Here is a 22,239-nt window from a genome sequence, read left to right as displayed (position 1 = left end):
TCTCATAATCATCATACCCCCACGGGGCGAGGATCTTGATGTGGAGCCGCCAGACTGGGGCGATTGATTGTGAATTGATGCCCTTGTTCTTTTTTTTTCATCTCCAAATAATCGCACCAACAAGCCCTCTCCAAAGCTGCTTTCTGATGGTCTTGTAGCCGATCCCAGCCTTTGGTGCAGGTCTACAATCTTGTCCTGAGGTACTGACAGCTCTTAGTCTTGCCCATGGTGGAAGGTTGGGAATTGATTTATTGATTGTGGACAGGTGTCTTTTTATACAGGTAATAAGTAGATATTAGGAAGTAGGCGCTTTCCTCTGGACAAGACAGGCGGAACCGAGGACTTACTTTTAACGCTCCTGTGGGAAGCCAGAATTCTGTTTTTTGCAAGGGCATCAAGCATTCGAGTCTCGGCGCCCCAACCGCGCTCACCGCACGTTCCGCTTTAGCTTGGTATATGCGAGCGCCGGCGGGCAGACGCTTTCCGCGGAGCACGCTTTCGGGCTTCTTAATATGTGCTCACTCGCTACACACTGTTCACGCCCGACATTACACCCCTTACCATTAAAAGTGATTAGCCACTGTTCATTATTTGCTAATGGGTGAATAAAAAATCTAAATACTCCTAAGCCTCCACGTTGTAGTCGTGCCGATCACTGTGCCTTCCAAGTTTCTCATCTGGTTCAGAGTGTCAATGACTACTGCATCGGCAAGATCTCTAGATCGCGCAGTACCCAAGAAGATCTACAATGCCCTTTCACAGCATGATTGCCACAGTCTTCTATAGCAACCAGTAGTGCTTAACATCTCGTGCAAATGCCATTGCGCATGTTTGGTCTGCCATGGTTGCCGGATGCAGTCCATTCTCTCTCAGTGGACGGCCTCAATCTCTACATACAACAGTGCCATTTCTTTCCCGGGGCAAGACAGCATTCATCGTCTCGTGGGTCTGGTCAATGGCAATAGCAGAGAGCTTGCATGTCCGTTTTCTTCACAGCCTTTCCTTTAAAAAAAATGGCCATCAGGATGGTTTATCTTGTTTAGCACAATCATGGTCCGCAAGTGGACTGGTGTCGCATGCCGGCAATAGTGGGGTGTGCCCCAGAGCATGAACCAAGGCACAATCTTGGTCAAGGCATTTATGTAGAGTAGGAAGTCGGCCTCTCTTATTGATCGCACATAGATCATCAACTCTATTTCCAGCTGCAGGATGATAGACCAGAAGTGGAACTGGGAACATAACACTGCTCTTGTCCACCCGCTACCCCTCCAGGAGGTCGCCAAGTACCTTGAGTGCTGCCATCTCAATGTGAAACCCAACCACCACACAGTTAATGCCTCATCCTTGATGGGGCTACTCTTGTGAACATGCTACGACCTGGTGCTGCTAAGATGTTTTTTTATTATGCGCAGAAAGCGTTCTCACCATACATCCTGTCTCAGCTGGAGCATTTCAGCAGAATTGATGTCGTGTGGGATGAATATTTCCCCGAAAGTCTGAAGGCTGAAACACGCAGCAAGAGAGGGAAGGGAGTTCATAGACGCGTTGAGCCATCCAGTGTCATTCCTGGAAACTGGCCATAGTTTCTGCGCATTGAAGACAAGAAGACTGAACTGTTCTTCTTCCTGGCAACCAGTGTGACAGCCCTCAACACTGGCAAACAAATAATCAGTACTTGCAACATGCACACATGAAGAGGCTCATACCTACATCCTACTGCACCTAGGACATGCTGTGAAGGAAGGGTATAGCAAGGTGTCAATACGCACAGTTGACACGGATGTGGTAGTAGCCTACTGGCAATCACAGCAACCCAGGCCTGTCGTGAACTCCTCCTGAATGTGTCAAGGTAGCAATTCAGTACACTGCCCTTTGCCACTGTGGTGGACTGTGTTTTCAGAACTAAGTCTGCATTTAGTTGAAAACCTGTAATATTTCATATATATTATGTAACATGTATGACTTCACCATAATAAATATGTTAATGGTTTACTGTGTATTTTGTTCCCTGAATACCAGATACATATAGTTAGCTACATTCTAGCATGTTGTAAATAGTACCAATGCATTCCCCATCCTTGAAAATGTAGGATTAGCCACCAGAATCAAGATCCTAGGTGGTCTAGATCCTAAACTACTGGTAAAATAACAACCAATGGCGGCCATNGACTGGGGGTGGAAGAGGAAGGCCACAGGTTGATGGGAAGTTTACTGGACCACATTACCAGGCCTATTGTGAACTCCTCCGCTGTGGATGCAAAAAGGGGTGCAGTGGACAATGCAAATGTGTCAATGCAGCAATTCAGTGCAGTGCCCTTTGCCACTGTGATGGACTGTGTTTTCAGAACTAAGTCTGCATTTAGTTGAAAACCTTTAATATTTCATATATATTATGTAACATGTATGACTTCACCATAATAAATATGTTAATGGTTTACTGTGTATTTTATTCCCTGAATACCATACATATAGTTAACTACATTCTAGCATGTTGTAAATAGTACCAATGCATTCCCCATCCTTGAAAATGTAGGATTAGCCACCAGAATCAAGATCCTAGGTGGTCTAGATCCTAAACTACTGGTAAAATAACAACCAATGGCGGCCATTTTCAAAATGGCTGCCATTGGACAAATTTGCGATGGCCCTATAGCCAAAAAAAATCTTCCTTAGGGCATGCTCTAACAGTGTGCCAAATTTCATGCTTTTATCATCAAAAGCACAATTCTTTCACATATCTGCTGGACTAATATGTTCATCTGACACTGCAATAGGGAGAAAACATAACAAAAATAATTCAACTTTAGCCCAAATCAAAGCCAATGTTAGCTTTGAGGAACCTACTGTGTCAGGGTCTTCCAGATACTCCTCGACCTCTGCGTAGCTGAGGATGGTGTAGCCTTTACACACTCTCCAAAGCATTCGCTCAAACGCCTGGATCTTTGTCCTCTGAATAAGCCCCGAAATGAACCTGCGAGAGAACGAGCAAAACATTCACAAACCAACCTTTTGTTGAAAATATCAAGAATTATGTGATGACACCATAACATAAAGTATAAACAAAACATCTTAAACATTTGATATACTGGACAAATAGAAAATAAATCAACTTGGGCACAGTTGCATCAACAAAGAGAAAACATTTTATATGAAATAAGATAATATTGTTTTTACTTTTGCAGGTAAATTATTAATGCTTGCCTAAACATTTAAACTCCAAAGCTCAGATTTACAGGGATGAGGGTAGCATGTGAACTTCTTCACCAACACCTATAACGGGGGTTTTTGGGCTGCAGAGATCGTTCCTCACCCCAATTTGGCTCCAAGTCTTTGCATGCTGCTGTATTCCAGCATTGTGTCTTTCTCAAGGAAGGGAAACTCCTCATATTGAGCTTGTAGGGGGTCTCGCTAAAGGTAAAGAAAAAAGGGTTTAAGAAAAAAAAGTCTAAATCCCAAGTTTAGATGTATGAGGCACGTTACAGAACGACACACTAACCTCCACTGATCTCTGCACAAAGGTGCGTGTGATGCGCAGCATGTGTGTGTACTCTGTCAGCTCCAGAAGATTCCTCTGCAGCTTGTCCTTATTCCTGGTGACTTCACCCAACTCCACTTCCAATCTCTGCAGCTGCTCCTGTGAACACACACACACGCACCAAGTGAACACAAGGTCATTACAGGGAATAATAATGATGCTTCATTTTTGGAAATGTGCACAGACTTTAGCAGAACAAAGTTAGAATAATTAAATTACTCAACTATGTTAAATTAGTTAAAGTGGTATTGACTCACATAATTGATACTTAAACATGAAACTGACCATTATAGACATGATGTGCTTGGGTAAAGGAGCTACTGGGTTCACGTCTCTTTCTGGGAGTGAAATGTCGGCTTTCTTGACTTCCCTCAGAAGGTACCCTGTTAAAAAATAGATAGCCAACTTTGTAAGACACACAACATTTGTTTCATTATGTTTTGTTTCAGCGCTTCCAAACACCATGAACATCCTTTTGATAACACTGCATTTGAAGCCAAGTCCAACAGAGTGGTACTCTCTTCTCCTAATCTAATTATAAAGGGATTCGTTAATCAAGGACAGCATTTCATTCAACTTAATCTACAACCAGCTGACATTTCTCATGACTGGAGGCTCATTGGCTCTCAATTGAATTCAGTGAAACCGTCTTCTGTGGCTTCTTGTACTCCTGCTTCACTTTTGCCATCCCATAACAGCTTTATCGGAAACCTTTCTGGGGCAAAATCCCTTTGATTTCATGCCCAAAACTACAACTTAATGATTAGACTTTGCCTTACGTGAAAACTGTAAAGATCAATGTATCCTTACCAAGGATCCTCTCCATCTCTTCACATTTCTTTATCTCATTGACGTGTTTCCGCTGGAATGTGGTAACACTGGGATTGAGCTGAAAAGGTGTAGGAGACATATACAGTCAAAAGTCATCATTGATACAATTAAAGTCAAACACATTTTTTCAGTACAAACCAACATAAAATGAACATACAGTTACCACCTGTACAGGCCTTTTTACAGCAGCACTTTAAAACACCTCTGATCTACATGGTATCTATGACTTGCATGCATTCAGTGGCAACGTCTACTTTACAACAGGCCATGTAAAGTAACTAACTACAATAAGTACTGTACTTAAGTACAATTTGGAGGGACGTTTACTTTACTTAAGTATTTCAATGTGTTTCTACTTTGTACTTCAACCCCACTACATGTATTTGATACATTTAGTTACTCTGCAGATTTGGATTCATGCTGTGAAATATAATCAACACTTAAATCAGACTTTAGTTACACCTAGAGTTAATTCAGTCAAACCTGCAGTATATACACAGTCATTAAAACCAGCTGCACCTTTACCAGCTTTGATAAACACATTATTTCATCAATAATTATTATCAAAACATATATTTTTCAGAAGAATTGGCCAATCTGCATAATGAGTACTTTTACTTTTGGTACTTTAAGTATATTTGGATGCCAACACTTTTGTACTTCTACCTGAGTAACATTTTGAATGCAGGACTTTTACTTGTAACAGAGTATTACTACACTGGTACTTCTACTTTTACTGAAGTACAAGATCTGAGTTCTTCTTCCACTACTGACATTAACACATGCAAAGTTGTGTGCATTATATATTTCATTTTAACATATGCTAAATATATATTGAATAGATTTTCTGTGATTGATAGTTAGACATCAGAGACCATCAGAACTTAGCAGGACTACACGTCCAGTATTACAGAAATAAATCTTGGTCAATTAACTGAGTATTTCCTACACTGTGGTACTTCTACTTGTAGTTAAGTGCAAGATCTGAGTACCTCTTCCACCTCTGATGATCTATAGGCTATCTATGACTTGCATGCATTCAGTGGCAAAGTCTGCTTTGGTAAAACCCGCCATAGACGCTTCGACCAACAAACAGGTAAGAAAGTTGTCAAGTCAGGAAGAACTTTTAAAGTGAGTCATGACTTTGTTTCAGCAGATTATAACTGGTCTTCTCGGTACTTACGTCTCTAAACTCCACTAGCCCCAGTTCTCCAAGTTCACTGATGCAGTCGTATGCGGACCCGGACTGCAGGAACAGCTGGGCCAGACACATCTCTTCCCCCCGGAGCAGAGAGCACATTTTGACAGTCTGCTTGGTTGTTTACCTGCTAAACCGAGGAGCTAATACAAGCTAACAACTGCAGTTTCCGGCAATACAAGCACGTCAAGGGCGATGAGTGATTTCCTTCTTCGTGGTGATCATATTCTGGTGATGATACAGTATATGAATTGCATGACGCTGACTGAGAGCTATTGCTAGAGCCGATGCTGTTCCTGTTAGCTAATGGGCTAGCCAGCTATTACTGTGTTGTTAATACCCGGATACAAAACTTGTCCCGCCGAAGTGGAAGCAGGAATCCTGAGGCGCCCGGTATTACCACCACTGGCTTAGCTCATCCACACATCTAGTCACGACTCCTCTCATAGTTTCTGAAGTTTTCAGCAGACGTCCGCTTGTTATCTTCATAGTACTCCACGTCACTTCTCTCCACACTGTTGAATATGAACTTCCACAGCAGTGAACGTACCTTTGACCAATCAGCACCGCCCCCTGGAGTCTGCGCACTACGCACTCAGCGTTTGAGCCAGCACTGCTGAAGGCAAACACTGACCAGTGATCTTAAGTACCTAAGTCCACTTGAGTAGGTCAACGTTTCGCTTCTTTGTACTTCAACCACACTACAATTCAGACATTTTATCAATATTTAAATCACTTTAGTTCCACCTGGAGTAAATTCACAAACTACCCTGCAGTATTCAAAGTCATTCAAACTAGCTGCACCTTTACACATTTTTGCATCAATAATTATAATCAAAACAAATGATATATTATTCTGAAATGGGAAAATCTACAGAATGAATACTTTTAGCTGTGGTACTTTAAGTATATTTTGATGGCAATACTTTTGTACTTTTACTTAAGGAAGATTTTGACTTCGTAACATTGAACGCAATCTTCTACTACCGACATAGAAATGTGAATGATGATGAATGATTGTGAATGATAACTTCTTGAGAAAACATATAAATCGTGAATAAACAATGACAGAACTGGATAAGAGAAATCTACAAATGTAATTGTAATAGAGGAGTGCACAAAAGGGTAGCCCTCTTTTCAAAACTTTAAATAATATACTGTCAACAAAATAATATTAAAAAGGAACAAGCAGTACAAAAATATTTTTATTACAAATGAGTGCACCAAAACAATTATTTACATTCCCACAAACATATCTAAAACATGTAAAACAATATAATTATAAACTATGTATAATCTTCAAAGATCTTTGTTTCTTCCTCTACATCAGCATTTCTTAAGAGTCATAGAGGGCGGCACTATTTCCATGCTTGTCTGATTTGTCTCCATGGAGTCCCGAGTATCGAAGCAGTGATAAAGAAGAAAACCAAAATAAGGCCCTTTGCCAGAGACTGGGAATACGGCTCACCTGGGGACGATAAAGGGAAAGTAAAGTCAGCAATGGCACTGTCAGGGTCAGGACTTAGGCAGTGTTTCTCGCATCAATGTTCCAATTTCCTGAAATATCAACTACGGTACAAAATAAAACACAGGATAGATGATCTAGAATTCAATAGATTCTCACCTGTGTAATACTTGGTGATGGGAAAGGCGAGCTCAGGCCAACACACATCATTCCGGTTACAGTCATACTCAGTGAAGTTTATCTGAAACCTGTGGAAAAAATAGAAAACATTACAGTCTGGGTTTGAATCAGTGAGGCAGCTTATACACAGTATGCAGTATTTGTCTCAAGTTACGACCCTCATTACATCAGGGCAGTCTTGCCTGGTTTTCGGTGGTCCTGTGTTGACAAGAATGTCAGTAAAGGAGACTGAGGAGGTGATGGGGAACAACTGAGTCTCCGTGGGGTCCACACATGGAGAGACATCCCCACCTCCACAATCCAGTGTCCAGGGGGACATGCTGTAGCTAAAATGACCAAAATAACCTCCATGATTCACAATGATTTAGAATTTGCAATGAGAATAAAATTGAAAGTCTATGTTTCAATGAATATACACCAGATACACACCTGACTTGCAGAGCACGGATATCCCTCTGAGGTACGCCTCCTACCATGCCTGTGATGAGACTCCAAACATGGATATGCTGGTGGGATGGAACCCCATAGCATGAATTTGTGCTGTCTTCCATAGCTGTGCTAGAGTTTTGTGTCAAAACTGGAATGTATAAAACATTTAGTTAAAAAAAAAATACTGTAAATCAAACTGTTAATTTTGCTTTAATAAAAGTATAGTGAAAAGGTTGCATGAATCGTTTCTTTGCACAATCTACTCACAGCTTATGTTCACCCAGTCTGTCGTAGTGAAAGGATCGGGGTTCCCACTCTTTGCAACATGTGTGGCTGTCATCAGATTATTCTGGAGAGAGGTTACAGTCTCTCTATGGGAAAAATACATTCAAATGTAATTCAGTAGAAACACACATTGATAGAGATTAAACATGAACTCATGCTGATTTACCTCAGGAGATCACACTGACTCAGATTGTGTCTACTGACAGGGAGTAGACATCCTGATGTGGAATTCTCCCCAAACAGAATTGGTTTCATCTCAGCAGAGACACAGAGCCCATCACTCACTGCAAGGTAGATTCAAACATGAGGTTTCCTTTATCCACCTTATTTTGATTGAATTACACATACATCACAATTATGACACATTCAGTGATCCAGTAACCAACAAGAATGGGTTTTACCTGGTTTCCAAAGACTGATTGACTCCCTCTGTACTAAGCCCGTATTGTTGTCCAAAGTGTCCACAATTCCAGCGATAACAGGCCTTCCCACCTGATAACCTGCCATTTGAAGTGTTGGTTACCCACTGAAACATGTAGACTCACTTCCACAACCATTCTCAGGACAAAGTAAATGATCTTGTTCTCACCTGGGTTCCCCGAGTTGGTTTCACCCATTAATTCTCCATTTAAAAACACGGCAGAATACCTTGTAGTTAACGCCACTGTTTGGGGACAGAAAAGCAGAAATGAGTCCAGATTACATTAAACACATCTATCAACTAAGGCTGATCATGGACAAGTCTTAACACTTACCACTACTATTGAATGTGATGGTGCCAACAGTCTGAGTCACTGTGATACTTGTGATGTCATTTCCTTCCCAGTACAATTTGTAATCCAGCGCCAAGGTCACGTTCTCACATACCAGCCCCTCAGCTTCAGAGGAATATCAAATTTCAACATTACGCTTAATTGTCCATTGTTGTTGTTTTGGTAAGAATATGTTTTCATTTAATTACCTGAAGGGGCATCAGTGCTTGAAATAAACTGACTCAAGTCAAAGGCAACTTCGTCAATTACGTCTACTAAAACATCACCTGAAACACATAAAGAAACATGGAAGAAATGATTAAAAAAGAGCTTCAGAGTGTATAAAAACATTGCTACATTATGTTTAATAATAATAGATTTAATTTGTTAGCGCTTTTACAGGTGCTCAAAGACGCTTTACAGATAATAGTGAAGAGAAAAGAAAAGAGAAGAAAGGAACAACAAATAAATATATAGTTAAAGTTAAAGTCAAATAATACAAAAACAATCACACATTAAAAGCCAGATTGAAGAGGTGAGTTTTTGTGAGTTTAGCGGGTAAAACACACCTCCTTGCCCATTCTTTACTTTAATCCTCAAATCTGTTGGTATAGTCCGTAAGGGGGAACCAGTTGGACAGGAACGTAGAAGAGTTGCACAATTCACTTCAAAATTCTTCAGAAATGCTACAGGCGCATTGTTTACACACTGCCCGAGCACCTTCTGTAAAACAGAAATATAAAATTAATTAGAATAATTCAGGAAAAAACAAACAAATGATGTAAGAACAATATACACACCACTAACCTGAGGAATAGTGAAGTACTGGTCATTTAATGTGAAAATGGGACTTCCTTGAATATAAACATTAACTGGCACTGGAGCAGGTGAAACAGGGCTTTGGAAGGATGGGCCCGGTTCAGGTGTGCTAGAAAGGTTAACGGGCAAAAGAACAATAATTGAAATATGACACAAAAACATATACTCTCATTGATATAATCAACACATAGATTGAACGATTCCTCACATTGTGTATCCCTGGTAAAAGAGCCCGAGGTAAGGGTTGTTTTCAGGTGGAGAATTGACACATACAAATGGAAACCAATCTGGGGAGTTTTTCGAGGATTGCACAGAGCACTGATAATCTGAAGCAGGAGAGACCTGTCCTCCAAAGGGACCTGGGAGGCAGTGGGACACAAACAGCTTCAGATCTTCAGAGGAACAGTCCTGTGTGAATGGAAGACAAGTAAGTCATTCATGATTAATACCAAAGGAAATTATTTTTTTACTAAAGTGCACTGTTCTCTTGTTAAAAGATAGTAATGTTGTGAGAGATGTAAATACCGTGTCACAGCAGCAGCGCACATCACATGCTCCAAAAGTGAGGTCACAGGGGCAAGAGCCCAGTGGCTGGTACACTTGGTTTGGAATGACTGTTTTATTTTCTAAATGGATGAGATTTACATTTATTAGAAATGTGGAATTCACACTGGCAACATTCTCTACTACAAAATAAGACAAAATGTACATGGTGTGGACAGGAACGGTAAAATATATTAAATAAATAAAAAATATTGGATAAAAGAGGATCAGAGAGAGAATATTAAATTGAAACCCAAACGACTCTCTGAAACTGTGAATTATATTTATATATCAGGATAAATATGGAGACATCCTTATCATGTAGGCTCATTATGATGGGCACAGTTTTAATTACCAGATCCAGCATTAGCAGGAAGCAACAGGGCGAATATCCTGGCCTGGATCAGCAGCGATGCCTGAGGAGTGCCGCCCACACAGGCAGACACCTGAAGGGTCTCCAGGACACACAGAGGCTTTGGACAGCAGTCTGTATCTGATTCATTCTCACCACACAGACGCAGACTTTTATCCAGCTTTAGCTGAACCCGAACTGCAGTCTGGGGAGCGAATTGAAACAAACATAAGACACATTAAATAAACTGGTGTAAGACAATAAAATAAGCTCTATTAAATTAATTGTGGGATGTTTTTATTTAAATAAACCCTATCCAACAGCATATAACTAAAACATAATTTGATTTTATTAAGTCAACTGTACTCTTCTTACCTTCCCCATCTGCTCCCTTGTGAGCACCCACTGTGTTACTCCAGCTACACATGATGGAGGGCCAATACTTCCTGTAACAGAAAACACATCACAGCCCTTTTATGTGCCACTAAACCGGAGAATTATATCTAATGGAAACTGGGTATTTTCAAACACCGCTCAAGTAAATACAAATCAAAAAATGTTTGCTAGAAAACACGTCCCATACAAGAAAACGCACTGACCTGTCGTATTAGATGGAGATACTGTCCTCAGATTCAGAGAGATGTCAGACGCGTTTCCGAGCAGAAGTGCAGTGACCGTGGGTCCAGTTGCAGTGAGATATGATGGCTTGAAATCTGTTAAACAAACGGCAGTGGCGTTAAGTAATGAAGACTTCATTACTTCCACATTTACTCAAGTACTGTACTTAAATACAATTTTGACGTTCTTGTACTTTACTTGAGTATTTCCATTTTATGCTACTTTGTACTTCTACTCGTCTACATTTCAGATGTAAATAGTGTAATTTTACTCCACAAGCTTTATGTAGTATCTTTGGTGACTTTGCTGATAGAGATGAATAATAAACAATAGGATCAATACTTGAAAAAATACTTCAGATAGAACTGGATTAACTCACAACTTGTTTCAATTAGCTCAACCTTTATCAGCTTGATAAACAGTTAAATGCATCAATAATTATAACCAAAATATATTATATATATGTGCCAATTTGCATAATGAGTACTTTTACTGTTGGTACTTTAAGAATATTTAGATGCCATTACTTTACTTTCACTTGAGTAACATTTTGTAATACAGGACTTGTAACACTACACTTTGGTATTTCTACTTTTACTTTAATACAATATCTTAGTGTATATTTCCACCCCTGCATAACGCCGATATATCTCGTACCTGCTTTACGTATTAGTTTCATAACAATTATTGAATTAGTTATTAAACTGAAACACGTTCAACGTTACCACGGTTGTTTTGTTGTTAGCTCTTTGCTAGCTAGCTTAGCTTTTTGATGCTAGTGTAACAGTAGCTGTTTTAATGTAAAGCTGTTTGCATTTAAACTTACCAACAATGTTTTGAGGTTGCGCCAAGGAAATGAACAGTATAACATATGTGACCTGGCATGAAATAGATAAACGGGAGAAGCATAAATCAAACACGTTAGCCATTTGGTTCACTTCAGATTATAAAGCAGACATATTTGTAAACGATTAGTGATGTCATGGCAACGCAAATGTTGAACCGATCACATCCTAGATATTCTTCTTCTGGGGAAACAGGACACACAAAACGACCTAAATATACAACAGCGCCCCCATCTTACCTGGAGTAGCACATACATGCAACTACAGTCTGAATACATTTATTTATTTATTTCCATATTTATTAATTTTGTCTTGTGTTTATTTATTCCTGTATTTATTTACACATGTATTTATTTCAGTTTTTTCCCGCCATGTATTTATTTTTGGATATTTGTATTCCTGTATTTATGCATTTATTTATTCTGGTATATTTGTATTCCTGTATTTATTCCTGTATTTATTTACTCATGTCATGTTCTGTCCTCCATAGGCCTACGTGTGTGCTCGTTGTGTGCATAAAGGTACAATTTCACTCAAAATCACATCAAGACATCATACATTGTACAGGCAAGGTGCAACAAGCAGATACATTTTGTTTATATCAGACAGTCAACTAAATATACAACAGCCAAATGTTATGACAAAAACGTTTATTATGTATCACTGGAAAAGCCTTAATTAATCAATGCTAATTCTACTTTTCTTCTTTTGGAAAAATGTAAATGGCACACATTTTTCACTAGCCAAATAAAACAGATCCCATAGTATTCCCCATCATCTAATTCAATACTTAAAAATCAAACGTGTTGTCTCTTTAATATTTTGTCCATTATAAAGTTATTTACATTTTGGTGTTATGATATTTTGCCCCAAAACTGTCATTCTGCCTCCAGGGGGCAGCACGTGGCTGTAATTACACAATGACTACTCTAATACATGTAGAATAAGAGTTATGCCACGTGACCACCGTGACAGCGTGCTTCACGTTTGACGTCATCTAAAGCCTGTACAGTGGAGTTATTAAAACAATGTTATCGTGTGAAGATCTGATTACAAGTCTGCAAGGCTGTGTGGTCACCGAGGATCAAGCACCTGAACATGTCAACCAAACACTCAGGCTCTTCAGTGAAAAACTCTCTGAATCCTCCAGGTCGGTAACCATACCCTCAGCATGTTTGAGAACTTGTCTGATTTCTATAAGCTGTCATAATGACTGAATGGTTTTGCACGAACAGGAGCAGTGTGAAAAGATGTAAGGAGCGATGTTTAGAGGAGGCTCTCCAGCTGCTGAGACGCATTTCCGAGGATCAGCTTGGTGTTTTGGAGCAGTCTCATATCCTGCTTCTGGTGAGACTCCTCATCTCCATGCAGCTGAAGATGGTCAACATCTCCACGGCCTGTCGTAAAGTAGACAAGGTGAGCCCTACATTATGTCCGTACTGCACTGTACACACAATATTTAAAGACAAAATGTCATCTCATTGAAACCTTATATGTGCTCGACAGATGTTGCAACATTTGGCAAAGGTGGACCACCATTTGGTTTTTAGAGAAACCCATCACTGTTTGCTCTCTATAGTCCATAATGAACAGGTACAGACAAGAGCTGTCACTTCACTTATATGTATTTGCTGTAAGGCACTGCAAATAACCTTTAACCCATCCCCTTTCAGGTACTGTCTTTTGAGGATCTGCAGAAAGGTAAGTGCAGAGAAGGCTAAAGATGATGTGTTATACAATGTCACTAGTTTCATATGTACGTTTCCATGAACATATTGTTGTTTTCGTCTTTTTTCAGCCTGTATGTTCCTGGAAGACAGCACTATTGGTCGTGATATTTGGCGAGAGTCATTCCTGGTTCTGCTGAACAAAGTGTCTGAGTTTTTCTCCTTTGCATTGCAACAAGACTTGCTGAGAGATGGACCTCTGTGTTACATTGCTGTCAAGGTGCATGATGTATTAGTCTGTTGCATTCATCACAGACTTGTTGTGTGATCTGTTTAACTTACCTGAGAACTGTGGTCTCGGCAGATGTGTTTGCAAGTGTTCCAGCTGTTGTCCAGTGAAGTGGCTCCTCTGGTGTGGGACGGGGAGCATGGGGACCCGACAGTGAGGAAGATCCTGCAGGCTCTTATGGACATAATACTTGGACAGGTATCTCATTAATCCATCACTTCAGTAGTCAGATACTTCTTCAGTTGTTACCTTTGTTGCTGCCTATCAGAATCAGAATCAAGTTTCTTGCCAGGTACGTTTACACATACAAGGAATTTGCTTTGGTATCTGGTGGTGCGAACATAAACAATCTAAACAAATAAATTGCAAAGTAGGTAAAAAAAGAATATTTAATAAAAAAATAAGTATTTTAAGAAACAATTTAGCATTAATAAAGCACGCTAAAGACAAGTAATTACACCACATTTACATGTAAATATACAAATAACCTTAAAAGCTAAAAAACAAAAAAGTAATTAATATATGCTAAACTACAGTGTATTATATTTTAAAGTGGAGTGCTGTGCAGACATGTGTGCACAAATGTGCAAAAAGCAGTCAGAGAGTTGAGCATGAACATGGCTCACAGTATTATAAAAGACAAAAAAGAGCAAGATGTTGTTCACATGATGTGCATCAATGTAATGCATAATTACACTATCAGTCATTGTGTCCTTGTTTGCAGTGCTGCAACAGGGACACTCGTCTTTTGGCAGGAACTGCTGTGGCCATGCTGATCAACACGGCGTCAGAGAGGCGCTGTGGAGAGGCTGCTGCCTGGAGTCTGCTGCAGGTCTCTCTCTCAGGTAGGTCACTCCTAAAACTGCTGGACAAATGGACCTGTTAGAGCAACTCTTAGTTCTTTTGTAAAAAAAGAAAGAAAGGCCAAATATTGTCACCTAATCGTGACCTCAGTAGTCGAGATTATAAAAGACTACATTTCCCATGGAGCCAGCCTCTTAAGAGACAGAGAGGTGTGCAACCTGTGTGGAAGACTCCGTCGAAACACAGTTTTTAACCGTTAAGTTTTATTACCCTACACAAAGTTAAGTTGTTTATTATTTAAATTGAGTTTTTTCGATTGAAGGCCAAGAGATTCATGGCATTACAGCTGTTTTCCTTTCTCTCTCAGAGCCCTGGCTGCTGACGCTCGGTGCTCTGCAGGTCCAGTGCTGCCCTGCAGGGAGCGACGGAGTGGACCGACTGGCTGTGATCAGAGGCCTCCTGACCTGCTGTCGACCTCACATCTTGCTCAGTTCACACGTGGATTTCACAGAAGTAAATCTAGCTGCATGTTTCTCTTTTGTTTTGCTTGTTTTCATTTCCAAATCCCTAATTTTCTCTCTTTTCAGAGGTGTTTACTGCAGAAAGAGTTGTTTCCTCTGGTCTATGCGCTGTGTGAGGAGAAGCTGGACTGTCACTACTTTGCTTTTGAAGGTGAGTGATGTCCACTTTGTTTATATTTATGTCCTTGAATGACATTATCATCTGTTCTAATACGACATGTTGTTGCAGCTTTAACACTGTGGCTGAAGAGAGTTAAAGAATGTCTTGCTGATATCTGGAAGATGACGGGTGCTCGCCTTCTGGCTGACAACAGCAAGCTGCAGCAAGAGCTCATTCACATTATCTGGACCAATGCAGAGAGTCCTGTGAGTCAAAATAACATCTTTCTATTATTGCAGGTTAAAATCCTGAAAGAAACATGCAAGTACAATGGCATTATTTAACTTTGTAAACCAAATGGACTGCCAATAATGCATAAAATACTGTACTATAAAGTATGCAAATTAATAAAAACTGCTACAGTGTGTCCACATACTCAGAGCCATGTCACATTCTGGACCACCTGAATTATTTATTTCCATTGTTGTTATTATTTTTATATTGCACACATTTGTATTTAATTAACACTTACAGCATTTTTCACATGGTTGTGGTTTATTTGTATTTAGTCCCTCTGTTGTTTGACATTAGTTTGTATGACCCAGATGGTGAGATGGCTCGGATATTTTCGGTTGACCGTTTGGTCCTCTTTAAGTTATTGTTTGTTTATTTCAGTCATTAAACTTAATTCAACTATAACTCCACTCCAGGACTCTTTTAATTGAAACAGATCAAAGGGATGAGCCTACCTTGTCCTCTTAACAACTGCTCATTGGGAGTTTTGTCGCTACAGTAATATTAATCATGTCTGTCTGTCTGACTGTTCGTTGGCAGGTGGAAGGCGTTTCAGATTTTGTGCGCAGTGCCTTTTGTCTTCTGCTGGACCTCTATGAGATGGACTGTCAGCAGTATGGTGACACAAACAAGACTCTTTATTTGACCCTCCTTCAGCGGATAATCAAACTACCCTGGGAATCCAAAGCCAAATATCATCGCCTTTGTGCCCTGCTGCCATTTCTGGGGTCTGACATGGTAAGGGCGACAGCTGATTATTACAGTGTTAATAACGTAGTTACTGGTGCTCATGAAGGCTTTAACATTTCTCTAATTCATCAGGTGCTGGATCAATACGCTGAAATACCAAATCATCTCCTGAAGTGCTTGTCGACCAATCACCTGTCACCGTGTGGATCGGAGCTTTACAAGTGTCTGATCCAGCAGCAGAGGCGGGAGCTGTGTCTCACCTCACACATCGAGCTGGATCTGGCCAATCAGTGGGCGAGGCGCTGGCGGCCCGTCCTCCATGAGGCTCTGATGTCCCATGTGACTCTTCTACAGAACCACAGCTCCACTCAGCTATTACCCTTCACCTTTCAAGTCTTCCCCTCTGCTGTGGATCCTCTGCTGGACTCTCTGGACCCATGTAACCCCGGCCACCTCCACGCCTGGGCCTGCATCGTGAGCTCTTATCGGGCCACGACTGGAAGCTTTCCATGGGCTCTGCAGGGAAGCTCCACCTTTAAAACCCTCCAGCTTGCTCTAGGCTCTGCGGAGGACAAAGTCCGACTCGCTGCTCTGAACGCCCTCTGCTGCAGCCCGAAGACAAAAGACACTCCCACCGTGGAGGAGATGTCAATCATGAAGATATTCATCCCTCAGAACCTAAACTGTGAGTCCTCGCCTTTTCGCCAACATTTTCAGGCTGCAGTGAAGAGGTTTCTGATTCGTATCAGAGACGGCTGCTTGGCTCATCTCAAAGGACAGAAGGGGAAAAAGAAAGGAGAAGACATCCACTCACAGGGGGCACAGGACATACTGGAGCAGGGAATAGGTGAGATAACTGGCAGCTGCTATTTTTATATTTGCCCCTTTTTGATTGTACAGATATATACACAGTTCCCCTACTGTATTTTTGTATTTCTTTTAAATGTTATATGTCTATACTGTAGGTGTACATCTCTGTTTCTCTTAACAACTACATTATAAGTCATAAGGGGATTCAGATTCTTGTCACCTTTTTCAAACCTGATGAGTTTGCATTCCTCTGTATATTGTAGAGTTTGTAGATTGGTTGGGTCAACTTCCGTACAGCTATCTGGCACCAGGACACAGTTTTCAGAGGAAGAAGACTGCGCTGCTGCTGCTGTGTGCCGTGCTGGAGACCTGCACAGACACCTGGAGCCCGGACAAGAAGAAGGGTCAACCTCCAGGTTAGTCTGGCGAACCAATGATTAGAAAATGGCCGAACATTTATTTTTACTCAGTGCTTGTATTTAGTTCTGTGTACTTCCTGTTGAATCTTAACTTTATATTTGTTTATGTTATTTTGGCTAAGAGTTCATTTTGGCTTTATTAAACCAATTTCGCAGCGAATATGGGGTCTCTTATTAAATGTGCCAGAGCGAGAGGACGGTGGGATTTCGTCTGCAGGAGAAAACAGCTGGTCCTCATCAGCGGTTTAGAAGATTCTACAAATGAGGTAGAGCCGCATTATCAGTCCTTGTATTTATTTTATATCTAAGATTGCGGTTAAAGAATATTATTAGATAAGAGGTTTGTTTCTTTTACAGATCCGTGAGCTCTCAGCTGAGTTATTGTTGAGGTTCTTCCCACCTAGTCTTCCACACGACATCGCTGCGGTGCTGCACGCGAGAACCAAACAGCTTCTGTGCAGCCCTCGGGTTCACGAGGCTCAGATGGCAGCAGTGATGATGAAGCTCCTCCATCAGAAGTAAGCCTTGCCTCCTACATGTCTTTGTTTTGAATTACACCTGCGTTAGATGTTTAATCTGTTATTCTACCTGCAGATCACAACACCAGCCTGAAGCCTGCAGGTTGAACAGTGAAGTCAGCGGGGGTTCCTGCATGGTCACGCTTCTAGTGAAGGAGCTGGAAGAGCACTATCTGACAGCCAAGGCAGACATGATGCTTGCTGCCAAAACCAAGCCTATACATGGTGAGACTCAAAGTTGGGCATTAACATCTAACTGCAAGTAATTAATAAAATGCCTTTAGGAGGTTTTTGTGGCTGTGGCCGGCCTATAATAAACCCTAAACCCTAGCAAACAAAGTTCAGTTTTTGAATCCTGTTTTGAATTCTGTTCCAGGTGTTCTGAGTGCCCTCCAGAGGTGTTTGCTCGAGGCCCCCGGCAGTGTGTATGACACACTCGACCACAGTCTGACCGTTGAGGTGCTGCTGCTGCTGGAGAATATGTCTCTGCTGCTGCTAGGCGTTCTGTATGGAGACCAAGATGCTTGCGCCATTGAAAAGGGTAAGAGAGAGTTCTGCAGAAGCAAAACATTTCAGATTGATTCCACCCCAAAGTACATTCCTCTGTTTTTTTTCTTAGATGCGCCCCCTTCTCTTTATGAAATGGGAAACGCAATCAGCTCTCTGATAGCCCAAGAGTCAGGAGGAGGCCAGGAAGAGGGAGAGGAGTGTGTCCTAATTTCTGAGGAGACCAGTCTCGTTCTCACCTGCTGCTGGGTCTCCCTCAAGGTAAAACAGAACCAGATGCACCATCTAAGATGTATAATTAGATACTTCAACATGACTTACCTGTATCTCAATTGATGTTCTTTCATTTATTTTTTAAATCAGGATATAGGAATCTTTTTAGGTTCTCTGGTGGCAAAAATTCTGACTGAATCCAAACCCAGCAAGTGCCTTTTGACAAAAGAGGATCTAAAGAGGGCATCAAGAGTGTTCAAGAATATTCTTCTCAAATGTCGTCACTGGGTACGTTTTATCAATCAGTTTAGAGGAGTTAATCTAATAGGACTGGCTCGGTCATCTTTTCTCACAGTCACATTTCTCTCCACCAGGGGGCAGTGGAGGGATGCTGTGCAGGCTTCACCAAATTCTGTGCCTCTTTATTGAGCAGCAGTGATCCAGAGCTGAGGGATATCCCAGCCCACATGTTGAAACAGGTGAGTAGTAATGTTCAGTAATCAGAGGTGGGAAGTAGTTGAGTTCAAATACTTTGTTACTGTACTTGAGTACATTTTTCTGGTATCAGTACTTTACTCCACTACTTATTTTTCTGACGACTTTTACTTCTTACATATTTAACAGAAATACCTGTACTTTCTACTTCTTACATTTTCAAAACAGGCTGGTTACTTTAGTTTGAATGTGTGTTTGGTGGCTTGATCGTTATTAGTCATTGCGTGCTTGTTGTTTCGAACACGATCCGTGTATCCATCATTTCCTGGTCTTCTCTAAAGAAGAGGGACCAATGAAAACGTTGTCATTTTGCCGTTGCTCAGCATCGAAACATTCATTAGCTAACAATGACATTATTGTTCTATTAATATGAAGGGAGGTCAGTTACTCAGATTGTAGTTATTATGGGTACTTTTCACTTAAGTACATTTCAAAGCCCATACTTCTTTACTTGAGTAATGAAGTTTAGTCAGTACTTCTACTTTTACCAGAGTATTTTTAAACACGAGTATCTGTACTTCTACTTAAGGAAAGGATGTGTGTACTTTTGCCATCTCTGTCAGTAATACATGGAGATGCTAGACTACTGTTATTGCTCCTTATTGATACATTTCCTCTCCTGCTTCTTTACAGGGATTGCAGGTTGTGCGTTCCCCTCGCTCGACCTCTGTGACCCGCCGGGCTGCAGGGCTGCCGATGCTCATCCTGTGCGTCGTGTCAGCAGAGGAGGCCGGTAAATCGAGGCCACTGTTAGCTCTCAGTATGCAGACCTTACTGGAGACAGCCAAATGCCCTTTACCCGCGGACTTGGACCAAACACTAGACCTGCCACAGGTTTGTAGGCTTACTTTACATATTCAAATTGTTAATACTAATATTATCAACAGAACATATATGATATTGTTAATATTGCAGCCGTATATAAGTCAAAACTATCCCCACCTTACCAGCTTCATCATTCAAATTGCATTATAAAGTTATAGAGATTCTAATCCCATAATGAAATGCTACACATTTTTTTATCGAATTAATTCGTCAATCATTAAAAATGATAATAATAGTGACCATTGCGATTTCCCAAAGCCAAATTTAAGATATTAAAATGTAATGTTTTGCATGACCCACAGTCCAAAATGTAGCCAATAAGGTATAACACTGTAGAATTGCTATTTTTACCTGATTAAATTATTGAAGCACTTCTTTTACCACTGCCTTTAAAAGCACAAAGACAGATGTGGTGTCCTTTCCTTCCAGGTGTGTGCGGTCCACACTCTGCAGGCCCTGGTTCGGGGGTCTGCTCTGGGAGAAGCTGTCCTTCAGTTTGCTCCTGCTGTCGTCATCCTGTCTCTCACTCTGCTCAGTTCTCCCTGCTGGGCCATGAGGAACGCTGCGCTGCAACTATACAGTGAGACTTAAAGTCCAAACTTAGAATATGTAGAATTAGGACTATTTAATCAGATAAGCTGTTTTCTATCAGAGTAGATACAAAATGGCAAATACTTCCCTTGAAGGTGCTTTAACCAGTGTTTTTTTTGTTAAAATGATTAATTGATAATCAAAATAATAAATCAATCAGCTATTTGGCTCAGCTGTATTTAATACCCCTTATTGTGCACTAATTAAAATGTGTTTCTAGGTTCTCTGTGCTCGCGGATGCTCGGCCAGCGGCCCAGCAATGACGAAGGAGTTTCTGCTCAGCATGGCTTGTCCCCCCTCACCTTCTTCTTCCACTACCCTGCACTCCAGCCCTTTCTCCTGGGCGAGTTAAGGGGGGCAGCACGAGACCTCCAAGGGCCACAAACTGAGGCCAAGCTCCACCTCCAACCCTCGCTCTTCCCTGTCCTCACTTTGCTAGCCCAGCTCCAGCCTGGTGTCCAAGACTCAACCAAGTGATTGATTTTTATTTATCTCTACACCGTTAAGTCAGGTTATGTTTTATTCTTAATTCTTTACACAAGGGGTTTTTCCTCGAGGTTATACAAATCGTTTTTCGAAGTTAGCTTGTCCTGGCGTGTCCTGCGGTAGAATAAAAGTGATAAAAACTGATACCTCTGTCATGTCATGAATATGTAGCTGAAACCTCAGCAGGTTAGCTTAGTTTAGCTTAGCATAAAGGCCTGAGACGGTAAAATAATTCCTTACATTAATTTCACTGGATAACATTTTATAGGTTGTTACATTTGCCTTATTTTATACGAATTAAACAAAAAAATTTATGTAAAAAGAATAAAAGCAACATGTAATTTGTGAATGGATTTTCGTTACCTGCTAACAGGAACATTTAACTCTAGTCAATTATGAAAATAATCGTCTTCCTATTTTAGTTTATCATTTTATACTTTACATACAAAGCAATGGGTAAGGACTCAGTTTTGTGTTGATCAATCACACGAAATATAATTGACACAGTGAATGTCTTCTCTTTCCTCTGCCAGAACTTTGTCAGACTTCCTGCCTCCTTTGCTCCAGCTGTCTGCCAGTCCTATCTACAGTGTAAGAGTGATGGCCTCAAAGGCTTTGGTTGCCATGACTCCCCCCTCGGAGTACATGAACATCCTCCTCAGACTGAGCGCTGAGCTGCCTCAGGAGCGCTGCTGTCACAACCGTCTCCACGGACAGCTGCTGCAGATCAGAGCCACTCTGGAGAGAGCGCTCTGCCCCGTCAGGTGAGACTCTCTTCATTCAGGATCATAATACCTTTATTAGTCCCACAGCGGGGACATTTACAATGCTGCAGCAAAAGTGGCATCTCAGGTATAAAAGGCAAGCAATGATAAAATATGAAAAGCACACATTAGTAATACAAATGAAGACACATAAGTACACAACTGTGGCTAAAAAATAAGTAGCAGCAGTTTAAAATAACAAAGTTACATAAATAACATTAAAGGTCCCCCTATACTCGTTTTCATCAATATATTATAGGTATCAGATATACACAAAACATGTCTCTGAAGTGTTTGGCTCCAAAGACCAAACAGACAGACATTGTAGCATCCCATAATCCCCTCTGTTTCAGCCCTGTTTCAAAAGTGCTGATTCTCTGTTCTGTTACTTTCA

At 40.8% G+C, this 22,239-nt stretch overlaps 3 protein-coding genes across 3 annotated transcripts in view; 1 reads left to right on the top strand and 2 right to left on the bottom strand.

Moving 5' to 3' along the window:
- LOC104950174 (V-type proton ATPase 116 kDa subunit a isoform 2) overlaps positions 1-6,092 on the bottom strand; it is a 14,782-nt gene extending 8,690 nt beyond the window's left edge. Inside the window, exons 1-6 of the mRNA XM_010776657.1 lie at positions 5,550-6,092; positions 4,346-4,424; positions 3,821-3,918; positions 3,497-3,634; positions 3,311-3,408; positions 2,845-2,971 (exon numbers count right to left, since the gene is read on the bottom strand). Of these exons, the coding sequence (XP_010774959.1) occupies positions 2,845-2,971; positions 3,311-3,408; positions 3,497-3,634; positions 3,821-3,918; positions 4,346-4,424; positions 5,550-5,666 (657 nt within the window). The 5' untranslated portion in view covers positions 5,667-6,092. The remainder of the gene's footprint in view (positions 1-2,844; positions 2,972-3,310; positions 3,409-3,496; positions 3,635-3,820; positions 3,919-4,345; positions 4,425-5,549) is intronic.
- A 671-nt stretch (positions 6,093-6,763) lies between these two features.
- Positions 6,764-11,984, bottom strand: tctn2 (tectonic family member 2). Its single transcript, XM_010776656.1, has 18 exons — positions 11,834-11,984; positions 10,989-11,102; positions 10,765-10,835; positions 10,393-10,594; positions 10,020-10,120; positions 9,703-9,902; positions 9,483-9,603; positions 9,245-9,398; positions 8,885-8,962; positions 8,679-8,801; positions 8,513-8,587; positions 8,325-8,423; positions 8,090-8,207; positions 7,906-8,009; positions 7,639-7,786; positions 7,392-7,535; positions 7,189-7,277; positions 6,764-7,032 (listed from the first exon to the last, which is right to left on the bottom strand). Exons 1-18 carry the CDS (start codon positions 11,934-11,936, stop codon positions 6,923-6,925), a joined length of 2,154 nt encoding a protein of 717 aa, XP_010774958.1. The 5' UTR covers positions 11,937-11,984; the 3' UTR covers positions 6,764-6,922.
- An 896-nt stretch (positions 11,985-12,880) lies between these two features.
- LOC104950175 (thyroid adenoma-associated protein homolog) overlaps positions 12,881-22,239 on the top strand; it is a 13,753-nt gene continuing 4,394 nt past the window's right edge. Inside the window, exons 1-24 of the mRNA XM_010776658.1 lie at positions 12,881-13,002; positions 13,088-13,268; positions 13,359-13,445; positions 13,526-13,553; positions 13,651-13,799; positions 13,884-14,006; positions 14,533-14,653; positions 14,980-15,125; positions 15,200-15,284; positions 15,363-15,499; positions 16,068-16,265; positions 16,350-17,064; positions 17,291-17,443; positions 17,603-17,712; positions 17,804-17,964; positions 18,041-18,189; positions 18,341-18,505; positions 18,584-18,732; positions 18,835-18,972; positions 19,059-19,163; positions 19,813-20,013; positions 20,434-20,584; positions 20,816-21,068; positions 21,615-21,845. Coding sequence (XP_010774960.1) covers positions 12,881-13,002; positions 13,088-13,268; positions 13,359-13,445; positions 13,526-13,553; positions 13,651-13,799; positions 13,884-14,006; positions 14,533-14,653; positions 14,980-15,125; positions 15,200-15,284; positions 15,363-15,499; positions 16,068-16,265; positions 16,350-17,064; positions 17,291-17,443; positions 17,603-17,712; positions 17,804-17,964; positions 18,041-18,189; positions 18,341-18,505; positions 18,584-18,732; positions 18,835-18,972; positions 19,059-19,163; positions 19,813-20,013; positions 20,434-20,584; positions 20,816-21,068; positions 21,615-21,845 — 4,058 coding nt within the window. The remainder of the gene's footprint in view (positions 13,003-13,087; positions 13,269-13,358; positions 13,446-13,525; positions 13,554-13,650; positions 13,800-13,883; positions 14,007-14,532; positions 14,654-14,979; positions 15,126-15,199; positions 15,285-15,362; positions 15,500-16,067; positions 16,266-16,349; positions 17,065-17,290; positions 17,444-17,602; positions 17,713-17,803; positions 17,965-18,040; positions 18,190-18,340; positions 18,506-18,583; positions 18,733-18,834; positions 18,973-19,058; positions 19,164-19,812; positions 20,014-20,433; positions 20,585-20,815; positions 21,069-21,614; positions 21,846-22,239) is intronic.

Source organism: Notothenia coriiceps, unplaced genomic scaffold (genome assembly GCF_000735185.1).
Source record: "Notothenia coriiceps isolate Sejong01 unplaced genomic scaffold, NC01 NC01_scaffold00017138, whole genome shotgun sequence".
Taxonomy (NCBI): domain Eukaryota; kingdom Metazoa; phylum Chordata; class Actinopteri; order Perciformes; family Nototheniidae; genus Notothenia; species Notothenia coriiceps.
This window is presented reverse-complemented; position numbering and strand designations above follow the sequence as displayed.